General features: G+C 32.0%; 1 protein-coding gene across 1 annotated transcript in view; it reads right to left on the bottom strand.

The window, feature by feature from the left end:
- The window catches only part of RagC-D (Ras-related GTP binding C/D), a 53,810-nt gene extending 29,101 nt beyond the window's left edge, over nucleotides 1–24,709 (bottom strand). Inside the window, exons 1-2 of the mRNA XM_075353939.1 lie at nucleotides 24,493–24,709; nucleotides 6,541–6,707 (exon numbers count right to left, since the gene is read on the bottom strand). Coding sequence (XP_075210054.1) covers nucleotides 6,541–6,707; nucleotides 24,493–24,495 — 170 coding nt within the window. The 5' untranslated portion in view covers nucleotides 24,496–24,709. The remainder of the gene's footprint in view (nucleotides 1–6,540; nucleotides 6,708–24,492) is intronic.
- Nucleotides 24,710–25,545: the final 836 nt, after the last annotated feature.

Raw genomic sequence — 25,545 nt, 5'->3', positions numbered from 1 at the left:
ATACTTGAACAGACTTTCAGAGAAAGCAGAAGGTTGAGGCAAGACTGTAATGAAAATGGAAAAGTATTTATTGAGAGTCATGTTCAGACTCGGTGAAGTGAAGTGAAGTGGAGTAGATTTGGGGAGTTGCAGTTGTGAAATGGTGTTATATTTCTGTATTCTGCCAACAAGAGGAGCCAGAGTACAAAAGAGAATATGTTTTAACAGTTGGATAGTTGTTGAGCCAGCAATTACGTGGAATCCTATTTCTGAGAGAATGATGGTAGATAGCCTTAGGATAAGTTTAGAGATGTTTTACAGTGAATAATACGATGTATGAGCAGTGGCTATTAAATAACGAGACTAATGCTTCTACAGAAGAGCTACATATGTGCCGAATTCATATGACCAACAGCTATATAGCGTGAAGCCTTCTCTTTCGATTGTTGCCGCTCCAAATTCTGTACACATATTACACAGGCCGTGGCTTTTGTTTGGATAAATCTGTATTTTTTGTGTTTTGCCGAAAAAATAAGTGTTTTATTAGGGCAAAGAATTGTCATGAAATTTCAAATGAAACTTTGATAAACCACTACTAAAACTTATCTTTCATTAAAAAAAAAGTATATGGCAATAAATGTTTATCACGTGTGCAGGTTTTAGAGTGGTGTAAGCATTTCCAATATGTTGAAGATGATGTTTGCCTGGGTCACCCTTCCACATAAAAAACAGACAAAAATGTTGAAAAACTTGGTAATCTGATCTGATCTGACCATCGCAACTATTCGTGCGATTGCTGAAACCATAGAAATTGATAAAGAATGCGTAAGGCAAATTTTACATAACGATTTTAACATGCAAAGTGTGTACAAAAATGGTACCTAAAATTCTCACAATCAAACAAAAAGAAGCTCCTGAAAATGTTCGTTCTAACACTTTGAATGCCATTAAAGATGATCCAAACTTTTCGGAAGAGTGATAACACATGATGAATCTTGGTTTTTCACTTACGATCCAGAAACTAAGCGTCAATCCATGCACTGGAAGGCCCCGACTTCACTGACAGCTAAAAACACTCAAATGAGCAAATCAAAATTCAAAGTGATGATGATTGTTTTTTTTCAATGTATACTTTCACTGGGTTCCTCTCAAGGTTTTTTGAGATTCTACCTGAACTCTATGAAAAAAGTAGAAAAAACAACCCGAACTGGAAAAAAACAAGACATGGGTTCTTCATTAGGACAATGCACCGACTCACACTGCATTATGACTGTCAAGATGTTTCTAGTCAAGTATAACATTCCAGTGTTAGACCATCTGCCTTATTAGCCCGACCTTGCACCATGTAAAACTTTTATCTGTTCCCCAAGATCAAATCTCCATCAAAAGGAACAAGATTTCAGACTGTTGAAGCTGTGAAAGAAAAAGCGGCACATGTCATGAAAGAGCTCACAGAAGAAGACTTCGAGCACTATTTCAAACAACGGAAAATTCACATGGAGCGTTGTAGGGATAGATGAGGGGTGTATATTGAAGGGGATAATAACTAAAGATGTATAAATTTAAAATAAAATATTTTACAGCATTAGTCTTTTATTTAATAGAGTACAGAATACAGAATTACTCCTCGTATACAGAACAATGGCTTTTCAACTTTTTAATACAAATCAGTATAATGTGATTTGTCAAAATCTTCAAAATAAGCAATTGTCTCAGCTTTAACCTCATCATTTGAAGTAAATCTTCATCCAGTGAACAACCCTTTCTTCAGATTTGGAAAGAGGAACTAATTGCTGGGAGCCAAATACACTGTGTGAGTGTGGATTACGCTTCAAAGCATAAGTCATGAGTTCTGCATTAACAACCAGAGATATATGTGAAGGTGCATTTTCATGGTGAAAATGCACTTTCTCTTAAGCCAAATGTGGATGTTTAGTCTGAACAGACCATTCGATTGGTCCAATAGTAAAACATAAAACTTTTAGGTTAGGTGATCTCTGAAATATAACGGTAAATCCACGTTTAATCTACTGTTATCAAACATTGAAGAAACTCAACAGAACCATGTTTAAATAAATCTCCTGAAGAAGTGTACAACCGAATGTGGTTTTGATCAACTGATAATAAACACAGCAACCATCAAGTTGAAAGCTTTTTTATACCCAAAACATTGTGTAAATTTCAATCGACATGGTTTATTGAAATATAACAATTTTGTCAATCATAGCGGTTTTTGGGCTTCTCCAAACATACCATTTTGAATGGATGTACAACCACATTTAAATTTACAAGTCTACTCTTTACTTCCTTGTATGAACTAAAGGATGTATTGTAATTGTGAAAATTTTCAATTTTCAATGAAAATATCCATTTTGACCATCCCCAAATCCATTTTAACTAGTTCTGGCGGTGACATATGTACGTATAACTCAAAAATAATTAGCCGTAAGATGTTGAAATTTTGGATTTAGGACTGTAGTAACGTCTAGTTGTGCACTTCCCCTTTTGATTATAATCCACTGAACCAAAAGCCCAAAATTGGGCTTTTGGACTTTTTCTCAACTGCAATAATAAGCCTTCATTGAGAGCTTTTCAAGGATACATCAAAAGTGGTAGTTATTTTCATTGGTTCCAGAGTTGTAGCCAAATAAAATTTTAATTAATGAAATATTTGGATCTTACAAGGGGAAGGGCACATTGGTTTGAATCCTACTTCTCCTTTTTTTTTATTTAATTTAAATATGTTGATTTATTATTAATTATTAACCGCTCATTGTAAAAAAAAATTACAATAAATAATAATTCAATAATAACAATAAAAAGAAAATACCAAACGTTATTAATGAAATAAAATTTGACTACTTTTCATTTTAAAAAATGTGTACATGTAATTTAATAGGCATACTAGGAAGTCATATGGTGTCCATATCAGATTTTTTACTATAGAAAATGATGGAGAAGAATTCTTTAGAGTAGAACCTAACTCTTTTAGTATGTCTATCAGAGTTAAACCTTTATAAACAAAATTCTTTACAACAGCTTGCACTTTAATTTTATCAATTTTTCAGAAAGGTTGTTGAAACAAGTAACAAATATGAGTTCTGAAGTATTTTACTTAACAAATATTAGTATTTGACAAATATTATGGTCATTTGATCAAACTGGTATCATTTCTGTGTCAGAGCAAGAACTTTCTTAATGACTAATATTCTATTTTTGCATTTCTCTAAAAGAGTAAATTTTTTTTAATAATCAACTTATGGATTTTTGGTGTTTTTGTTTTTGGGGTACCAAAAGCAAAAACTTCTTTGCTTTGTATCTCATTTTGTATGAGATTACTGACACTTACAATTTAAAAAAAAGTATTTATCTATATAATGGAATTTCTAACAAATTTACTATAAGTTCAGTTACACTGCTAGTAATGTACTTTTCTTTTTGATAATACTCTCAACAGTTGTTTTTCTCTAAAAAATATAAAAATTATGAATGTCCACTCTTGGTAATCGGTGTGTTTCTTTTTTATTATTTGTGAGTTTTTCTTCTGTATCTTATAATCAATTTGATATATTTTTTCATCTCTTCAGGAATTCTGAATTAAGAATCTTCTTTTTATGTCATTTAAATCTAATATCAGTCATGAATATTTTGCTTCCAAAATAAGTCTAGAAAGATTTAATAATAAGTTTCTCCCCTTTTCTTACTCTATTTCCAGTTCATACATTAGACTAATCCCAATCATTATTTTAAAATCATTAACTTTCTCTTCTATAATCTTTATATCTGTTCATACAGAAATTCAATTACATCATGTTCTTATTACTTATAAGTTTTAACCTAGATTGAAAACAAATTTTTGGTTCAACAGCAATATACAATTTAATCTTACACATTTTGCTCTTTGTTTAAAATTTTTCTTACATTAATTCCTCCTTTTTATTTCCTGAACTGTACAATGTAACATTATCATTGTTAATTTCATATTTTCCTCACGTCATTTTAACCATATTATAACAAAAGTCTCTTAAAATACATTTAACCTGTACATTTTTATCTCCTTTTTAAAATTTTGTTATTTACCAGTTTGAAGAAACGTCCTTACATTTCACATGCCTATTCCTATCATCTTTCTGCATGTTGTTATTTCTTAGTTGATTTCTATCTGTTTTTACTCTTGTTTGCTGAGGATCTTACTACGAAAAATTGCATTATTAATAACCTACCGATATGAAACAACAAAATTTCCAATTGAATTTCTGATATCTTTAAAATGAAATACCTGATTGTGATTAGTGAAATACCTAAAAAAAAATATAATTTATAACGACAAACTAAGAAAAATGTAAGAATCGTAACTCATGTAATAAAGAAACTACTTTATTGTCCCTTAAGTTTCTTTTGCGTTTAGATGCATTAATTATAAAAGTTATTCACTACTCATTCGTGGCTATAGGAAAATTAGACTATTTTAATTTTTCATGAATGATAAACAGAGAATTCTTCTACTGTAACAAAATGTCAATTATAACTTGTACACCTGAAAGTAAACCAAAGTTAAAACCGGATAAGTTATAATTAGATAATAAGAATTTAGAGCATTTTTTACTTGCTTTGCTTAAACTCACAATGTTTTTTTTTCATGTTTGTCCTCAAATCTTGCATCCTTAATTTAACATACTTCCTGACATTGCCAATTGATGAAATTTTGCAGTTATTCAGGTCGGGTGACAATACAATACTCCACCATTACTTTTATAAAAAAACCATCTCTCCATACGGGAGTAAATTAAGGATGCAGGTGTAAAAAATTGCAAAGTCTGCAAAATAGCTACGCAGGGTTTTCGGGGTCGCGGATGACAAATCCACCAATCTCCTTGGCACGAGCAGTAGCGTCTCGGCCTTTCATCTGGAGGTCCTGGGTTCTAATCCCAGTCAGGCATGGCATTTTCACACGCTACAAAAATTGTCATTCATCTCATCCTCTGAAGCAATACCTAACAGGGGTCCCGGAGGTTAAAGAAAGAAAGAAAAAAAATAATAATTGCAATAATTATTGAATATATTATTTAAATACTCAAAACATTACTATGTTAATTAGTCAAGGTTAGCAAGCGAAACAAGCGTAGGTTAAATTATATTTACAAAGTAAATAAATATAAATTATAATATAATGGTTGTTATGTCGGGTGATATTGACAATAACCCAAAAATTTGCAATTTATTGATCAACGGGAAGTATAAAAATTACAACTTGTACCAACAGTATATAATTTAGTTATTTTGCTAAATAAAACAGCTGCTTCAATTTTTTACCCAAATAAATAGGTAACATTGTTATTTTAAACGGTGAACACAACAATTAATTATTAAAATGAAATGGCTTGTCAAGTTGTAATGCGGTAGGTTACCAGGTAGGGTTCCGACCTAGGCATTGGATTGGTTGGAAGTAGGCGCATTGGCATCATGCCACGATTATATTGGTGTTGTTTGAAATTCAATTTAGGGCTCCTCCCACTGGTGGGGGTGGCCGTGCTGCTGGGGTATGGTAGCCCGTGCAACTGGGGGGCGTGGCTTCGTTCTGCCAGTGGTGATCCTGACTGTGACTTGGTAATGTCGCGTGAGACTCCATGATGGGATCAGATGGGGGTGCAGGGTTTGTTCCTGGCTCCCGTATGGAACGGAATGAGGTTACGTTCCCCTTGTTAGGCGACCTAAACTGGTCGACTTATTTGTGTGTAGGTCTGAATTTCTATGTTGCGTAAAACATAATTTTGATTGGTATGAGTGTAGCACTGATTTAACTCTCAACTCTTCGTTTTCTGAGGCATTCACAGTCACAAACGGTGCTGTCAAATCTGGACTAGCCATGGGGTTCGCGCTTCTGAGGTTTCGGTAAGTTAGTTTGAGGGAATCATGTTAGGTTGGATGTGAAGATGTCTGTTTGAGGCCTACGTGAAGGTGAAATTTGATTTGTATTTTACCGATGCAAATGTCTGCCAAGGCATTTACAGTGGTGGCACCCTGACCGAGGCCTGGCTGATGACTGTGAGATGTCATCTGGGAAAGCCCCTCAGGGCTCGGAACGGAGAGGGTGATGTAGCAAACGGTAACGTCACAAGACATCCCCAAGGGGATGTCTTCCCCCTGGGGTTGGAATGTCAAATACAAGTACCCCAAATAATTTTATATTATAGTAGGTATTGTACGTTTAAGTAATTCAAAACTTTTACAATAATAACGACTCAACTAAAAATATAGATGAAGTAAATTTTTTTAGGTCACAGTGGAGAACAATAAAGGAAACATTGGTGATTCAGCAGTCAATATTAATGATTTACAAAGATAAAAAATATTTCTACTTTAGTTAAACAACATATTGAATTTATTAGAGTATGGATTAATGTGATATAATTAATTTAGCAATGCATCTGATTAACAAAGACAATATTATTGCTCAAATAGCCTAAGTTTTGTCACTAAACTAAGTTTTTAAAAATAATTTTAAAACAATAAGAAGTAAACGACTGCAAATAATTAAAACCTGATTAACATGAAACAAACCTTCTTAAACCCATCAGCAGTATTCTTGGCTTTTGCTCGCCAGTAAGTAAACCAGGTGGCCCATCACCATCTTGATCAAACGCTCCATATCCAAAATCCTTTGGAAATGATCCAACATCGTAGCCTTGACCATACTGGTACTGGTCATCATCATCTTGCTCAAATGACTGCACACACAAATTTATTATTATTAATACAAATGTTTTATAAAAAAATACAACAAAATAATATGAAGGAGGTGCTAGTTTGTGCAAAAACGGCACTTGTTGAGGTCATTCTGAGGTTTCCAAATCTGTACGAGGAGCATACACAAAGTTTTAGTTAGATACATTCGTAATTCTGTTGTTGGCAGTTATTTGAGTGAATAAGTATTGCGATATGTGAAAAATGAATGAAAGAAAATTTTGGGTGGTGATCAAGCATTACTTTTTGAAAGACAACACTGCCCAGGAAACTAAGGCTAAGTTGAATAAATATTATGGCGAATCGACTCCATCAATTTGAAAAGTTTACAACAGTTTGGTTATTTTCAACATTGTCATACAAGCACAAAGTATACTGAACTATCCAGACTGTTAAGTTTACAACCACAGGGAATACTGAAAAAGCCATTATATGGTATACAGGATAGAAAATTGAAAGTGCACTAGGATTGATATCTTAAATGAACATTTGCAACATACAGGGGTGTGCAACATAAAACCGAATCCATACCCAACCACTACCCAACACTGTTTATGAAAGACACAACTAGCACGACTAGTGGATGTATAAGTTACTACTGATTGTTGCTGCCGTTTGTTAGGTGGTTACATGTCAGTTCAGTATACATTTTGTTGCAATGCAGTATTGTGAGTGCAGTTACATTTGTATAAAATGCTTTATTAAATTCAGGAGAGGATAGCTATAGTTGACGCCTATATTCATTCCGGATCATTTGAAGAATCACGTCAAGTATTCTAAAAAAATACCAAATGCCTGTACCTCAACAAAGAGCAGCATATACAATTTAATTAAAAAATGGCGTACAACAAATGGTTCAGTCTCAAATGCAAAACAAAATAGGCAACCTCCTGTTAAGACTCCATGGACCACTGCCGATACTGAAAGGTCCCAACAGTCTGATGCTAAATACACATCTTGTCACAAAATTCTTCATAAATTAAAATTGAAACCGTACCGCGTTACAACTATGCAACAACTGAAGAGGACAGACAACGAGCCATCCGCAAAGGTCGGTGGCCTCCACATTCCCCGGAGTTGTCTAATTAACCCACCAGGTTGGTCTAGTGGTGAACACGTCTTCCCAAATCAGCTAATTTGGAAGTCGAGAGTTCCAGCGTTCAAGTCCCAATAAAGGTAGTTACTTATATACGGATTTGAATACTAGAATAGAATAGATTTGAATAACCGGTGTCCTTTGGTGGTTGAGTTTCAATTAACCAGACATCTCAGGAATGGCTGAACTGAGAGTGTACAAGACTACACTTCACTTACACTCATACATATCATCCTCTGAAGTAATACCTGAAGGGTAATTCCCAGAGGCTAAACAGGGAAAAGAAAGAAAGAAAGAGTTCTACTTGGAATTTTTTCCTTTGGGACTATTTAAGGAGAGAGTTTATGCATCCCCACAATATTGATGAACTGAAACTGAACATTTCAATGAAAAATCAACGCAATTGACAAAACGTTTTCTGTCAGGCAACTCTCAATATGATCAGTTGAGCACAAAAGTGCATCGACGCCCAGAGTGGTCATTTTGAACATCTTTTGTAACAATAAGGTAAATAAATGCAACATTTAAATTGTGTTTTTCTTATTTAATTTAATCATATCATTCATAAAATTTCATTCCAACATAATCTACCGATTCCGCAGCGGTTATGTTACAGGTTCGGTTTTATGTTGCTCACTCTGAATTATACATGAATATTTAAATCAACTGCAAGATAGGTGCCACGTTTGCTTACAATCGATCAAAAGTGAAAACCAGTAAACATTCCTAAATATCATTAGAGGTTATTTTGTTATAACTGGTAGTCATTTTTGCAAAGTTTCATACCAACTGATGGGTAGTGGGTACTGGCTGGTAGTGGGTAAACCACTACCAGCCTAAAATCCTAGTAATAGTCAAAAGAGTGGGTTACAGTCAGGGACTCACTCCAAATAGAAAACCATTCAATTAACAAGAAAGGTAATAAATAAATAACTGCTAATTTTTTGAATGCTCATAGCATAATCTTAAATAACTTTCTGATGAAAGTTAAAATGATAACTGGAGAATATTTGTCACTATATGCTCTTTGTACTCATCAATATGCATCTTTACTGGATCATTTAAATAAATAAATAATGATTGTTAACAACAAAATTATTTGGATTACATTATAAAATTCTTTTGCATCACCACTACTCATCAAGTTCAGCAAATATGGACTGTTGTCCATATGTGCTGAACTTGATGGAATAAGTTAGAAAATATGAAAGAATTGGTACGCTAGAAAGAAAATTAAGGAAAATTATATTATTGCTGAAAAATCTGCCGATTTTGAAGATTCAGATAAATTGTATCATAAGGATAGGATCAAAAAACCTTAGCATTGTTTAGCAAACTGTACAGAATTGAAAGAATAATAAAACGAGATTTTTCCTGGAAAAACTGTTCCTTATTTTAACTGGCTTAACTCACAATGTTTTTTTTTCATTTGTCCTCAAATCTTGCATCTTTAATTTAACATACTTCCTGACATTGCCGATCTATGAAATTTTGCACAGTTACTAAGGTCGGGTGACAACACAATATTCCACCATTACTTTTGCAAACATCCCATACGGGGATAAATTAAGGGTACAGGTGTAAAAAATTGCAAAATCTGCAAAACGGCTATGATAATAATTTGATTAAAGTATGACTTTTTAAAAATGTTTTGCAATATTATTTCACAGATTTATTACACACACTAAATACATACCAATATCCAACAACCCTAAAAAAAAAACCAGGAAAAACACATTACAAAACTTATATTTCCTTTCAATATCTTCAAGCAACTCTAATCAATTCCAGATTCTATCATGCACTACCAATACAAAATATAAAAATCTACAGAAAAATGATAAATAAAATTATCGTAGTGTCCTGTAATAACTGTTTATTTAAATTCTTTTCAAAATCATTCCGTAAGAATGATTTCTTTCCATTACAACTTTCATGTAACTCTCCAATCAGCAACCAAAATCCAGTACCATCATCTACTAGGTTTTGTCGGCCAATAAGAATCCTTTTTAACAAAGAAACAACAGACCTAACAAATAAAGAAATACAGTATATTGGGAATAAAACAGAGGATCTTGTTGAAAAAGAAATTGCAACAGATAGTGGTGTTGTAATTAAAATAAAACATGTACTGATACAGACTATGGTAGACGAGAAAGTCTGTAATGCACCCACTGGCACATTACCAACCATAAGGTTTGATGTCTTCCCACAATCCCATCAAAAGATATCAATAAATTGGATGTGGTTCATGAAGAAAATCCTGATTATTTGAAATTTGGTCAGTCAATTTTACATGATATCGTATACTCCTATCAAAAAGTGGCAAGCTAAAACTCAAGAAGAAAAGGAAATTGTTAAAAATTCAAAAGAGAAATACAAAGTAGCTTTAAAGGGCAAATGAATCTTCTGGCAGGACTTTTTGATCCAGAAACGGCTGCTCATATAACACGAGAGTCTAACAAAAAACTGTAAAATTATTTTGAAGGCAACTCAAGCGACCACCTAATAGACACTGAGAAGTTTCAAGTTTTTCCCTACAAAATTATACATTGAACCGTACGGATGGCACCCTATGACCCTGAACCTACATAAAATTTTGACTCGCAGATCACTTACAGATCGGTCAGTTATTGGAAGCAGCTGAAGCGAGAAACTTTCGGTAATATAAAGTTCTCAAGAAAGTTTTTGAGGGAAAAGTTTATAACAGGGATATATTAAACAGGCTGTTTCTCAGTTCAGACCTCTTTTTGAGTTGCACAAGAAAAGAAGCAAGGCCTTCTGCAAGGAAACAATAGAACTTTTACTGACGGAGGCACCAGAACTCGTTCATTCAGGAGATCACAACAGTAAATGACGATGATGAGAATGGCAAAGGGAATGAAAGAAGATAATTATTTAAAGGATGATGAAGAAGAGAACAAGACAGAGATATCAAGGATTCTGAACAGGGCGGTGAACTTTTGAAGCAATATACAAGAGGTTATCTCTAAAGCAAAGACCATTTCATTTTAAAAAGTTTATTCTGAAAATTTTATAAATATTTTTTATTTTTCTTAAACTTAAATACCTTACACTATTTCTCTATGTAATCGGCACATGAATCAAGACATTTATCTTAGCGATACACCACCTTCAATATACCCTCGTCGTATTCTTCTGCACCCAGTCTATTTAGGCACTAATTAACAGCATTTTTAAGTTCATCGTCGCCCGCAAATCGCTTACCGCTCAAAAATTCCTTCAATTTCCAACACAAATTGTAATCAGAACGATCTAAGTCCAGAATATATGGCGGGTGATCGTAAATTACCCGTCCAAATGTTCTCAGTAAATCACGTACCGGACCCGCAACATGTGGACGTGCATTATCACACAGCAGGGCGACGCCGTCGGTCAGCTGCCCACGTCGCCGATTTTGAATGGCGCGCCGTAACTTATTTCACAGTAGGATTCTGCATTTATAATCATTCCACGCGGCATGAAATCGATCAGCAGTATGTCAAACCGATCCCAAAAGACTATGGCCATCAGTTTGCGTCCAAATGGCTGTGGCTTGGCTCTTGTTGGTGATTAAGGACGACGCCACTCACTTGACTGTCGTTTTCTCTCTGGCGTAAAATACGAAATCCATGTTTCATCGCCGATAACAATCGAATTAAGGAACTTATCACCCTTTTCCTGTGTCATCAAAAATTCCAAAGCAGATCCCATTCGAATTTTTTTGTTGACGTTCCGTTAAGACGTGCGGCATCCAACGTGCACAAACCTTTCTGAAGCCAAACTGGTCATGAACAATGCGACCGATGAACACCTCTTGAAATATCAGGAAAAAGAAGGGGCAGGTCGAAAATCGTTGGGCGACGATCTTTTATGATTTCATCATCGAGTGTTTCAACAAGTCCTCGGTGATTATAGAGGGCCTCCCCGAACGTTCTTCATTGTGCACATTAATTCCGTCATTTCCAAATCTTTCACACCATTATCAGACGTTTCTTTCATTCATTACATTATCACCGTACAAAGCAACCGATTGCCTATGAATTTCATCCGGCTTAACGTTTTGACGGTTTAAAAAACGTAAAACTCTTACGTATTTCACAGTCGGCGGCAATATCGATTTTCCTATTCGTTTTATAACGTAATAACTCACACGTATCAAAGATACTACAACGCGACAACTTACAGACAACAATGCAGCGTGTACATCAGCGATTCACAAACTGTGCGACGCGGTGCCTCGGGAAGCCGCGGCCTCTTCACGGGGGCGCCGCGAAACATTGTAAAAACTTCATAATTAATTGAATTAAGACATTTATAATTAATTATTTAATGTTAATAAACTAAAAAAACAAATAATGAAAATACATGAGTTTTATTTATTTTTACGAATAGTCATACTTTTTACTTAGGGTAAAAATTTTAATTGAATACGGACGACGGGATTCAGAAAGGTTAGGGAACCACTGGTGTACATTACTAGCGTGGCCATGAACGACACAGGTTCGCCAACTTTAAGAAGAGAAATTTCCCAGCGGTCTTTACATTAGACAATCTTTTTATTTTTGTTTTGCATCACGTACGTTTCATTTGTTTTACGTTTCATTTCAATTTAAGCGTTCATTTGTAAGCGATTTTTTGAAATCAATTTTTTTTATTTTTGTTTAATTATTTTTACGTTGTTTACTGTAATTAATTTTATGTAACCATACATAAATACATTTATGATGTAAAGTAAAAAAAAAAAAAAAATATGAACAATTTGTTCATAGTGAAATAAAATTATTTAAAATGAAATAAAATTGGTTTTTTCATGAAATATTTCCTTGTCTGTCTGCACTCCTAATCAAATAAAATTACTGTGAAAAGTAAAGAAAACGTCAAACGAAAACAACACTGGTATCTAAAAATCTGATGTGGATACACGTGAACGCCAATTTAATTAGACGCATACATTTTTTGCCGCACTTCATTTAAACTTATTTCATTTGAAAGTTAGGTACAATCCTGCAATTATTAGTTTATAAACTAATTTTGTTTCACGTCGCTCATGTTGTTAAGCGGTTTAAGTAAGAACGTATATCCGTAACATCGGTTTGAATCCGACTTCATATACATATATTTTTATTAACTTCTTTTTTTCAATTTAAATATATTATTTCTTAATAATTATTAATCTCTGTAAAAAAAAAACTACGAATTAAAATGAAAAGTACGTAAAATTTTATTTCACTAATAACGTATGATTTTTTCATTTCTTTTTTATTGAATTATTTAATTATTAATAAATCAATTTATTTAAATAAAAAAAGGGTACTTACGTATTAACACCGTCGCAGCTACAGGTTTATTTAAAAACAAAGTAGTCAATCGGATTTCGGTGGAAAATGAGCAGTCTATTAATTTTAATAAATGGTTAATTATATTTATTTATTTTATAAATATGATTTAACCAAACTTAACCTACGCTCGCTAACCTTGACTAATTAACACCGTAATTTTTTGAGTATTTATTTAATAAATTCAGTAATTATTACAATTATTTATTATTTAAATAATCAAAACTCTCCACTCCTGTTAATTAGTCACGGTTAGCGAGCGTAGGTTAAGTTTGGTTAAATTATATTTATAAAATATAGCCATTTATTAAAATTGTATATTAATAGAGCGTTCATTTTCCACCGAAATCCGATTGACTACTTTGTTTTTAAATAAAGCTGTAGCTGCAGTTGCGTTAATACGTTTTTTTTTTTTTTTTTTTGTCTTCAGTCATTTGACTGGTTTGATGCAGCTCTCCAAGATTCCCTATCTAGTGCTAGTCGTTTCATTTCAGTACACCCTCTACATCCTACATCCCTAACAATTTGTTTTACATATTCCAAACGTGGCCTGCCTACACAATTTTTCCCTTCTACCTGTCCTTCCAAAATTAAAGCGACTATTCCAGGATGCCTTAGTATGTGGCCTATAAGTCTGTCTCTTCTTTTAACTATATTTTTCCAAATGCTTCTTTCTTCATCTATTTGCCGCAATACCTCCTCATTTGTCACTTTATCCACCCATCTGATTTTTAACATTCTCCGATAGCACCACATTTCAAAAGCTTCTAACCTTTTCTTCTCAGATACTCCGATTGTCCAAGTTTCACTTCCATATAAAGCGACACTCCAAACATACACTTTCAAAAATCTTTTCCTGAGATTTAAATTAATTTTTGATGTAAACAAATTATATTTCTTACTGAAGGCTCGTTTAGCTTGTGCTATTCGGCATTTTATATCGCTCCTGCTTCGTCCATCTTTAGTAATTCTACTTCCCAAATAACAAAATTCTTCTACCTCCATAATCTTTTCTCCTCTTATTTTCACATTCAGCGGTCCATCTTTGTTATTTCTACTACATTTCATTACTTTTGTTTTGTTCTTGTTTATTTTCACGCGATAGTTCTTGCGTAGGACTTCATCTATGCCGTTCATTGTTTCTTCTAAATCCTTTTTATTCTCGGCTAGAATTACTATATCATCAGCAAATCGTAGCATCTTTATCTTTTCACCTTGTACTGTTACTCCGAATCTAAATTGTTCTTTAACATCATTAACTGCTAGTTCCATGTAAAGATTAAAAAGTAACGGAGATAGGGAACATCCTTGTCGGACTCCCTTTCTTATTACGGCTTTTTTCTTCTGTTCTTCAATTGTTACTGTTGCTGTTTGGTTCCTGTAAATGTTAGCAATCGTTCTTCTATCTCTGTATTTGACATTTTATATGTACAGGAACCAAACAGCAACAATAACAATTGAAGAACATAAGAAAGAAGCCCTAATAAGAAAGGGAGCTAATAAGACAAGGATGTTCCCTATCTCCGTTACTTTTTAATCTTTACATGGAACTAGCAGTTAATGATGTTAAAGAACAATTTAGATTCGGAGTAACAGTACAAGGTGAAAAGATAAAGATGCTACGATTTGCTGATGATATAGTAATTCTAGCCGAGAATAAAAAGGATTTAGAAGAAACAATGAACGGCATAGATGAAGTCCTACGCAAGAACTATCGCGTGAAAATAAACAAGAACAAAACAAAAGTAATGAAATGTAGTAGAAATAACAAAGATGGACCGCTGAATGTTAAAATAGGAGGAGAAAAGATTATGGAGGTAGAAGAATTTTGTTATTTTGGAAGTAAAATTACTAAAGATGGACGAAGCAGGAGCGATATAAAATGCCGAATAGCACAAGCTAAACGAGCCTTCAGTAAGAAATATAATTTGTTTACGTCAAAAATTAATTTAAATGTCAGGAAAAGATTTTTGAAAGTGTATGTTTGGAGTGTCGCTTTATATGGAAGTGAAACTTGGACGATCGGAGTATCTGAGAAGAAAAGGTTAGAAGCTTTTGAAATGCGGTGCTATAGGAGAATGTTAAAAATCAGACGGGTGGATAAAGTGACAAATGAAGAGGTATTGCGACAAATAGATGAAGAAAGAAGCATTTGGAAAAATATAGTTAAAAGAAGAGACAGACTTATAGGCCACATACTAAGGCATCCTGGAATAGTCGCTTTAATATTGGAAGGACAGGTAGAAGGGAAAAATTGTGTAGGCAGGCCACGTTTGGAATATGTAAAACAAATTGTTGGGGATGTAGGATGTAGAGGGTATACTGAAATGAAACGACTAGGACTAGATAGGGAATCTTGGAGAGCTGCATCAAACCAGTCTGAAGACAAAAAAAAAAGTCCATATTAATTATTTTAAATATTAACACGTGAAATAATAAAATTATAGTACAAACATGAGGATATTAAATAAAAAAAACTATAAATTCACAATTCAGATAACTTTGATGAAAACCAGTTGAAGCATATTTAAATACACGTTGAAAAGAATACAGAAAGTTCAGATTTTAAAAAAATTAGTGCATTTAAAAATTCATCAATATCTATAAATATTGTTTTTATAAAGAAATTCTTTTAATTGTATTTTTAATAAAAAAGATGTGAGAATTTTCATATATAGTTGAGTAATTTACTTAAAATGGCAAATGAAACAAAATAACCTGACAGCATAAAAACAATTCTTTTGCCGGGACTTTTATTTTTTTTTTAAATACGTGACTATTCTTCTTTTTAGGAAAAATAAAACGTTCATAAAATCAACGATAAATTAATATTCATATTTTTTTTTTAAATATTGCTCGATATGACTCATATTTAAAAATACCAATGATCTGACAATCAGGCAAGAGATGATAAATTTCAGACAGTTATACAGAGTGATTCGGGAGGATAGGACAATACTTTAACAACTCATTCTAGAGGCTAAAAATAAGAAAAAAGTTTATATAAACATAGGTCCGAAAACGCTTCGTTAGCAAGTTATACAGGGTGAAAGATTTCGCCCGACTTTCAGTTCTTCCGAGTAAATTAAAGCTTTCTGAAATTCTGGGAAGGTCAATTAAGGGGCAAATTCAATTGTTTCTTATGGTTTTTGAAATGGAAAATCGAAAAAAATAGGTCCCAGAACTGTATATCTCTTAGTTTCTAAGAAAACCCGTGTAAAACGCCGAAAATAGGATCAAAAAACAGATATTTTTTTTTACGTTTGACGTACAATAACGTTGTTAAATTGGCAATAAATCATACATTTTTTAAACATAAATTGTAGTGAATTTAATTGTAAGAAGATTGATTAAGATAATGTCAACAGAAAACAAATAAAATTTTAAACATGTCGACTTTTATTAACAACAAACCCGACGAAAACTTAGAAGAAAATGTTACAAAAAAAGAAAACAGATGCGTCTAGTAGGTACAATAATTTTAGACCTACGGAAAACAAGTTGGCAACACTGATTTTTTTCATTACAATTTGTTTAAATACTTGTCAGTTAATTGCGGTAATGTGTTAAATAAATAACCTTTCGCTGATCGATCGTGTTTGCAGTACTACATCGAATTCTTATCGTAAAAATTTCAGAAAACTGTTAAGAACTGTAATTTTGTATTCATTTTACAGCGCATAAAAATCAAGTCTGTTAAAAAAATTTTAATTCTAATTAGTTTTATTTTGAAAAATGCCGCGTATCTTCATTAATGCCGAATATGCCGACGTGATTTTCATCTATGGATTTTGCAATGGAAACGCTGCGGCAGCGGTTACGGAATATCGACATAGGTATCCTGGTCGTGTTGTACCAAATCGTAAAGTATTTATTTGAATTTTGTATTCATGAGAACGGTACACTTCCCAGCGCTCATATTTCATCTGAACGACAAGCAAATCGTGCTGGTGAAGGTGAAAACATTCTACAGCTGGTTCAACGTAGTCCGGCAACGAGCACACGATTAATTGCAACACGGCTCAATATTTCACAAACTAGAGTATGGAGGACATTAAATAATAATGGATTGCATCCTTTTCATATTCAGAAAGTGCAACATCTCCAGTCTGGTGACTACGCCAGCCGGCTGCAGTTTTGTCAACGGGTTAATAGGAATCAACATTTAATACCATTTATACTATTTTTGGATGAAGCTGCTTTCACTCGTAACAGACTAAACAACACACGGAATGCGTGGTGATCTGAAGAAAACCCACATGCTACAGTGGAAAAAAATTTCCAGCAACGATTTTCAGTGAACGTTTGGTGCAGTATCATAGGTGACTAATTAACTGGTCCTTTCATACTACAACATCGTGTCACAGGGACAAATTATCTGGAATTTTTACGTAATGAATTTATTATTATATTGCTGGAAAATATCTCCTTAGCAAAACGAATTGAAATGTATACGAACTTGATGAAGCTCCAACACATTTTACTAATGAAGGCAATGTCTTGATGAAAAGTTTGCTGGTAAATGGATGGGACGTGGAGGGCCGGTTAATTGGCCGCCGAGATCCCCAGACCTCACTCCGTTGGATTATTGTTTGTGGGGACGGTTGAAAAATGAAGTTCACAAGCAAAACGTAGACACGCGCGATGAACTGATCGCTCGCATTCTCAACGCTGCAACTATAATCAAGGAACGCAAAGATACCGTTAGACTGGCGACACAAAATCTAGTACAATGCGTTGAAAAGTGCATTGAACACAACGGTGGCATTTTTGAAAGTTATTAAACCACAAGAAATACTACTTCTAAGAAGCATTTTATCATTATCAAAAAAAAAAAAAACAGTAAGTATTCTTTCTTCCTCCAGTTATTTTCTACTGTACATAACGAAAAAGTTTTTTCAATCTGTTAAAAATTTAATCTGTTTTGTTGTTAATAAAAGTCGACATGTTTAAAATTTTATTTGTTTTCTGTTGACATTATTTACATTAATCTTCTTATAATTAAATCCTCTACAGTTTACGTTTAAAAAATTTATGATTTATTGCCAATTTAACAACGTTATTGTACGTCAAAGGTAAAAAAAATGTGTTTTTGACCCTATTTTTGGCGTTTTACATGGGATATCTTAAAAACTAAGAGAGATACAGTTCTGGGACCTATGTTTTCGATTTGCCAGCTCAAAAATCATAACAAACAATTGAATTTGCCCCTTAATTGACCTTCCCAGAATTTCAGAAAGCCTTAATTTGCCCGGAGGTACTGAAACTCGGGCGAAATCTTTCATCCTGTATAACTCGCTAACGAATCGTTTTCGGACCTATGTTTATATGACCTTTTTTCTTATTTTTAGCTTCTAGAATGAGTTGTCAAAGTATTGCCCTATCCTCCTGAATCAGCCTGTATAAGCGAGCAAAATAAATAATTAATAATAAGAAGCTTAGAATACTATTAAGGCACTTCAAACCGGATCAATATAGAGTCATTTTTTTACAAGAAATTAATTTGATCATCCCAAGAGACTTTATAATTCAATAAAACATACAAAAATTTTGCTTTAAGGGCGACAGAAATACTCTACCGTTATCGGGAATTCTATCCATGCGATTAGTAATATTATGACCGTCTAACAAGCACAACGTAATGGTATTCTAGTTAAACTAGATAAGTACAATCCATCCAGTAAATAATCTTTTGAGCTGCTAATGTAAAATTTTAAAAGTAGTCATTTTATGAAAGAAGAATGAAAACGATAAATCGTATTACATAAAGATAGGAGGCAGAAGAAGATATAATATGTTCATTCTTAGAAGTATATGAAATAAACAAACTGCGAGTGTGGTAGTGCGTGTATATAGAGCACACTATTGTACGCGCCGGCTGCTGTAACTACCGGATGTTTATAAACAAAACGCATTCAACACAGTAAAACAGACTTCAAAATAACGGTATAAATTCTCTTATTGCATGCTGGATATTTTTGACTTTCTTTTAATTTTACTTCTGTGTTTCAGTACTTTTTTTGGAACGTGCGTGCGTATTCGGTTATTATGAGATTTATTTACTGTGAGATTATTACTGATTATTGTGAGATTTGACAGTACGATTAGCCTATACGTCTAAGTAATCGAATAGTTTATCGATACGGCTGATAATTTAGGAACATCTTTTAATAAAAACAGAAAAGGGAAGCATTTGCAAAGCGGTGGAAAAAAATAGTTTGAAACGTATTCAATCAACTGCTGGAAAAAAAATCCACGTTAGTTAAAACAGAAGTAGTGAAACTTACTTCTGAATTAACCGGTGTGTCGGTTCATAGTGTTAATAGAATACGGACTCAAATAAATATCCACTTGGTTGGTCTATTGATGAACGCGTCTTCGTAAATCACCTGATTTGGAAGAGTTTCAGCGTTCAAGTCCTAGTAAAGTCAGTTATTTTTACACGGATATGAATACTAGATCGTGGATACCGGTGTTCTTTGGCGGTCGGGTTTCAATTAACCGCACATCTCAGGAATGGTCGAACTGAGACTGTACAAGACTACACTTCATTTACACTCGTACATATCTTCTGAAGTAATACCTGAACGGTAATTCACGAAGGCTAATCAATAAAAAGAAAAAGACTGAAATAAATAAGAAAGGTAGAAACTCCTGTTAAAAATAGAAAACCTGTGCTAGGAAAACGGGATGAATTTGACAAAAATAAGATAAGATTAACTGTACGTAACTTCTTTTTTCAAAATGAAATACCAACCTTAAAAAAATTGCTGGCTGTAACCAACTGAGACAAGAGTTCACCAAAGATAAGACACACTAGTTTATACAAATTACTGTTATCGATAGATTTTAAATTTATTAAAAGAATAGAAAAAGTATAATTGTTGATTGAGAAAAGTTCATAATTTGGCGGTGTAATTATTTTAAAAAAAGGGGTAGAAATATATTTTATTTGGATGAGATATGGGTAAAAGAAGGCCACACCGCTTCAACAATTTGGTATGATATAAAACAGCATTTATACCAAGATTAAGCAGGAGCCTGCAACCTCCAAAAAATAAAGGAATGCAATTAATTGTGGTACAAATTAGCAATGAAAATGGATTTTTAAAGGTAGGATTACTCAATTTTGAATCCAAAAAATCTGGAGACTACCACAATGGCATGAACGGAGATATTTTTATGAAGTAGTTTGAAAAAAAATTGTTGTTATTGCCCGAAAATAGTATTGTTGTAATGGACAATGCTCCGTACCGTACTATAAACTGGAAAATATTCCAAACACTTCATGGAGCAAACAAGAAATTGCTTTATGGAAGCGATAAAAAATACCCACTTTTGGAGAAAACCATTTAAAAGCAGAACTGCTTGAACATGTAAAACACAATCATGACAAATTTAATAAATTTTTAATCGACAATCGGCTGAAACAAAAGGTCTTATGGTCTTAAGGCTTCCCCCTTATCACTAAAACGTTAATCCGATCGAGTTATGCGGAGTCAAGTAAAGGCTATGTTGCCCAAAATAATACATATAGTATGAAAGACGTTAAAATCCTGCTTGAAAAAGGCGTGAACAAAGTATCAAATGATAATCGGAAACTGTGCATGAAGCATGTTACAGAAGAAAGGAAGATAAGAAGATGTGAGACTTAGATAATATTCTCAATGTTGTGGTCGATGAACTAATTAATGTTAGAGGTGATTCATCGTCAATGCCAACTTCTGGGAGCGATGAAGAATTGGATATAATGGAGGAAATACAGTGTTTTTCAGACAAAGGTAAGCGATTTTTCTTAATGTTTTGAAACGGGTTTTGTTCGAGTTATATATTTTACCTATTACATTATTTTTAATAATATAGTAGTCATTTTTTGGGGATATAATTGTTTTCATAAGTTTTATTATATTAAAAATTAGAAAGTTATAAGTTTAGCATAAAATTAAGTAAACAGTAAATATAAATTAAATAAATTATAATAGTAAATAGAATTATAATAATTAAATAAGTTAATTGTAGAGTATAAAAGTTTGTTAGGAATTACAACAAATTATAAGTTTAGTAATATTTTTTAGGCAACAGTGCTCTGTTGTCTGTAGTGTATTTGTGCAATATCTCCTTCTTAGAATGAACAGAGAGTACTCTGTTTTCTACAGTATTTAATTTATACCTAGAAAAAGCAATAGAATACAGAATAATCTCAGGCTGAAGAAACAGCACATAGACATAAATGTTAAGATTTATTGAAGATACTGCAATTTCGATTGAAACCAAAATGAGTTAAAATAATAATAATAATAAGTGAAATAGATTCATCGCTACGGAAAAAATTAAGTTTCAACAAGACAATGAGCAGGAGTGAAATAAGTTAATGAAATATAACAAAGAATTATAAGAAAGAGTTACATGTTAAGGAATGAAAACTCAATTCATTAAAAGCTGTTGAATTTTCTTAATAATAAAGATATCCAAAAGCAGATTTGTACATGTCAGGAGAGCTTTGATGAAGAAAAAATTAAACAAACTTAAGACGAAGCAGAATAAAAAGAAAGGATTGGTGACCGTACATTAAAGCATCCAGGGATATTAAATTTGGTAAAAACACCGAAGGAATTAACAGAATAAAGCGTATGAATCAAGTAATTAAGAATGTAAAATGGAAACAATTTTTTTGAGGTTACAAAAGGACAAAAGGGCCAAAGCAAGAAAAGGATAAAGTACATCAAATGAATAAAAATATTAACAGGCTAATGATAAGTTATTTCAATTTTTTGTTGACAGTTTTCTTACATTTTATGATTTTTTTTTTGAGGTTAATTTTGTTTTTTAATTTTTTCTGTACTGCATTTTACTTTCCTAGTAAAAACAGCCAAAACAGTTAAAGGTGAAAATATGATGACAAAACAAAAATGGGGTATTCGGTTTTTTACAAATCTTTATATTTTATATATATATATATATATATCTGTAACATGGCTTTTATTAGCCTTATATTTCAAGACTAACCAAACCAATTTTCTTCAAATATTTCTATATAGGAGGCATTGATTATATATTTTTTTCAAAAGGTGGGGGGAATATCACAAATTCAATTTTCTTCAGAGGCATTCTAGAGAAAACGTATAAAGCATATTTGTTACCTAGAATGCATAAATATATTATCAAATTTTTTTCACCCCCCTCAATATTAAAATTAAAATATATCTTTTTTATTCCTTTGCTCTAACTACCTTCAGTTTAAATATTTTTCAAAAGTTTCTTGAAAGTTTATACTTCATATAAAGAGCTATCAAAAAACAGCTACAATTTTTTTTAATTATAGACCCCGGGACAAAATCATATTAAGATCTTTTAAATTTTTATTTTTTATTTTAGTCTCTATTGAAGGGGGTGGGCGGGGACTTAAAGAGAACTTTATTTAAGCAACTTTGCTAAACTCATTTATGAAAATTTTTAGAAAAATCTGTAAAAAAATATATATTCTGTTTTTTTATTTTTTCATTTTACCTCTTTTAATTTTTAATATCACTCTTTTTTGTATTCTTTCTTCATCACTTAAATGGCTATTTAAAGTAGCACTGCCGCCTATATTATATTTTGGACCCAAAATGAGAAGCAATTTTTTTTCCCATTAATTTCATAAAAGTTTATTTTTCAATATTTTTAAACAGTTCTCTTTTAAATTCATTTTTTTGTTCAGAATCACGTCTTTATAAAAAAAAAATATTTCCTAAATTTTCCCCATACAGTAAGTAAGCTCCTGAAATCAAAACTTTTTTTGTAATTTTAATAATTAAATTTTATTTTGATAATCATCTTAATCAATAAAAAGGCCCCTTGATACTTGGAGTCAAAAAATTTTAAAAATTCAAGAACATATTTTTAGCTTTTTTCAATCTCAATGATCATAAAACTAATTTTGCTCATTATTAGCGTTAAAAAGTCTATTTAATATGGTGAAAGTGTGGAAAAATGTATAATGACTTTAAAGGCTATTTTATTTTATAACTTATAGATTTTTGTACAATTTTGGTTTATTTTTTTTTACTATTTAACACATTGTAGAATTTTTTGTTACAATTTTTTACAATACTGCTGCTTTTTACAAACTTCTAGAATTTTTTTATGATTTTACAAAACTACTTTTTAACCAGCATAACCAGAAAAGTCACGTAATACTTTGCCAGCTTTTTTTTTGTTTATTGGTAAAAACTAGTATTGAATTTTAATTACTATTATGTTTATATACCTGAATGTATGTTTCTACAAAGAGCTTTTTTGAGGGTTTATGTTATTTTAAATTAAAAAGTATAAAAAAGAAGTAATGTTAAAAATATTATAAGTATGTGAAAAATAATGTATATGTCTTGTCTAATGTTACTTATATTTTTTTTTGTACTCTTCTCTTGATGAGAATTTATCCTATTGTTTACAGGTTTAAAATTTACTTTACTTTTACTGGCTTATAAATTCTCCATCAAAGGGGTTTATCTTGACATTACATGCTTCATGCAGCCGTTTTGGATAACAGAAGTGTTGTGTTTAATATTTACTATCATAAACTTTGATGGCTGGTTTTATAGTAAATATCAAAACAAATTTATGTTCTAGATTGTTTGGATTTTCAAAGTAAACTATATTTTATAAGGAGCTGCATCTGAAAAAAAATTACATGCAGGATGTGATACACTAAATAACTTTAATTCAACTTTTACAGGTATTTGATGAATAAACGCTTGTTAAGCTTATGTGTACACAGTAAATTAAGTAGAGATTAAATATTTCATCCTACCATGAGCTACTTTATTATTAAATAGTGAAAAGATTTACTTAATAAAGTAACTTTATAGAATTTCTTGAAGCTTTAAGTCTGAGTAGTTTTAATAAACACCCAAAAATACTCTTTGGGTTATTAAAATTAAAAGGTGTCTAAACATTATTTACCATAGCTTACAGTAGAGCAATAATCCTTATTTTGCTCCAATAATTATTCTCTATTTATAAGTTGTGAAATACAATAACAAAAATTTCAGTAACAGAAATAGAGAAAAAATGTATATGTTCTTTTATGATATTACATCACGCATTCTTTATTAAGTTAAAAAATAAATTAAAATGGATTAATGTATTAGTAAACATAAATCATAAAGGTTGTTGCTGACAAATCTGAATCATACGGTATCAGATCGTATAAATAATAAATAATATTTTTCCAAGTACAAAAAAATTCAATTTAAATAAGTCAAAAGGTTATCAAATTCCTTAGAAATTAACAACATACAAAGAATCAGCGAGCTACAGAAACTCCCTGTTACACATAACCTAACAACTTACCATTGTGAGTCAATATTTCCCGTCCCAAAATAGTAAAATCATTACTGCAACAATTATTCAGTCATTTTATTTGACTCTACACATAAAATCCACACAAAAAATTCACAGCAAGCCTTTACTAATTAACATATATTACATGAAACACACACAATAAATATACAAGCACAGTTCGATTACCAACGATTCAACCGTCACATGACCAACATATACAGTGACGGCATTTGGAATAAAATAACCTTGTAAAGTCTTGATTAAATATGTTATGGAAAATAATGAAATATTTACTATACATAAGATTAGAAAATTATTAATAGAAGTAAATGAGAAAATTTATTAAAAAGTAAAAATGATGATAACAGTTTACGTCAATAAACAATAACTCATTATTTTTCTTTGTACCAATTTATGGTTACTGCTATGACTATTACTACAAAAAAACTGTGTACATTCAAATATAAAATTTTTATCAGTAGATAACTTTTTTGCGTAACAAATACTGAACACTGTTAGTGACCGAATTAAGTAACTATGCGTGCTATGGACAAAAAACAAGAAGATATCCGTTTGCGTTTAAAACAATATTGACAAAATAATTTATATTTATTAATTCCTCAAAGAAAACAAGTTTATCCAATCCACGAATTAATCTTTTTAAAAAACAAATACAGTGCAACCCCACCCAATCTATTAAACGACCATTCTTGTGAACAAAAAATAAAATTTAAAAATAAATAAATAAATAAAAATAAATTTAATAAAACACGACTGCCAAAATAAAACATTGCTGTTTAATACAGATTTGTTTTGCTTGAATCGCCACATATCCTTGAAGGTTGTGCGTAGGATATATTATTTTGTAGCTTATGAAAAATGCCGTGCTCGACCATGATTCGAACCTAGGACCTCCGGATGAAAGGCCGTGACGCTACCACTCGTACCACGGAGGCCGGAATAATTACTAATGTAGCATAATTAAAGAGGGTGCGGGTGACAATTTTGTATGATGTATAATTTTTTTTCCAAATTTTTAAATTTATTTAAACACATACGTAC

This window comes from Lycorma delicatula, chromosome 1, assembly GCF_047948215.1.
Source record: "Lycorma delicatula isolate Av1 chromosome 1, ASM4794821v1, whole genome shotgun sequence".
NCBI classification, from domain to species: domain Eukaryota; kingdom Metazoa; phylum Arthropoda; class Insecta; order Hemiptera; family Fulgoridae; genus Lycorma; species Lycorma delicatula.
This window is presented reverse-complemented; position numbering and strand designations above follow the sequence as displayed.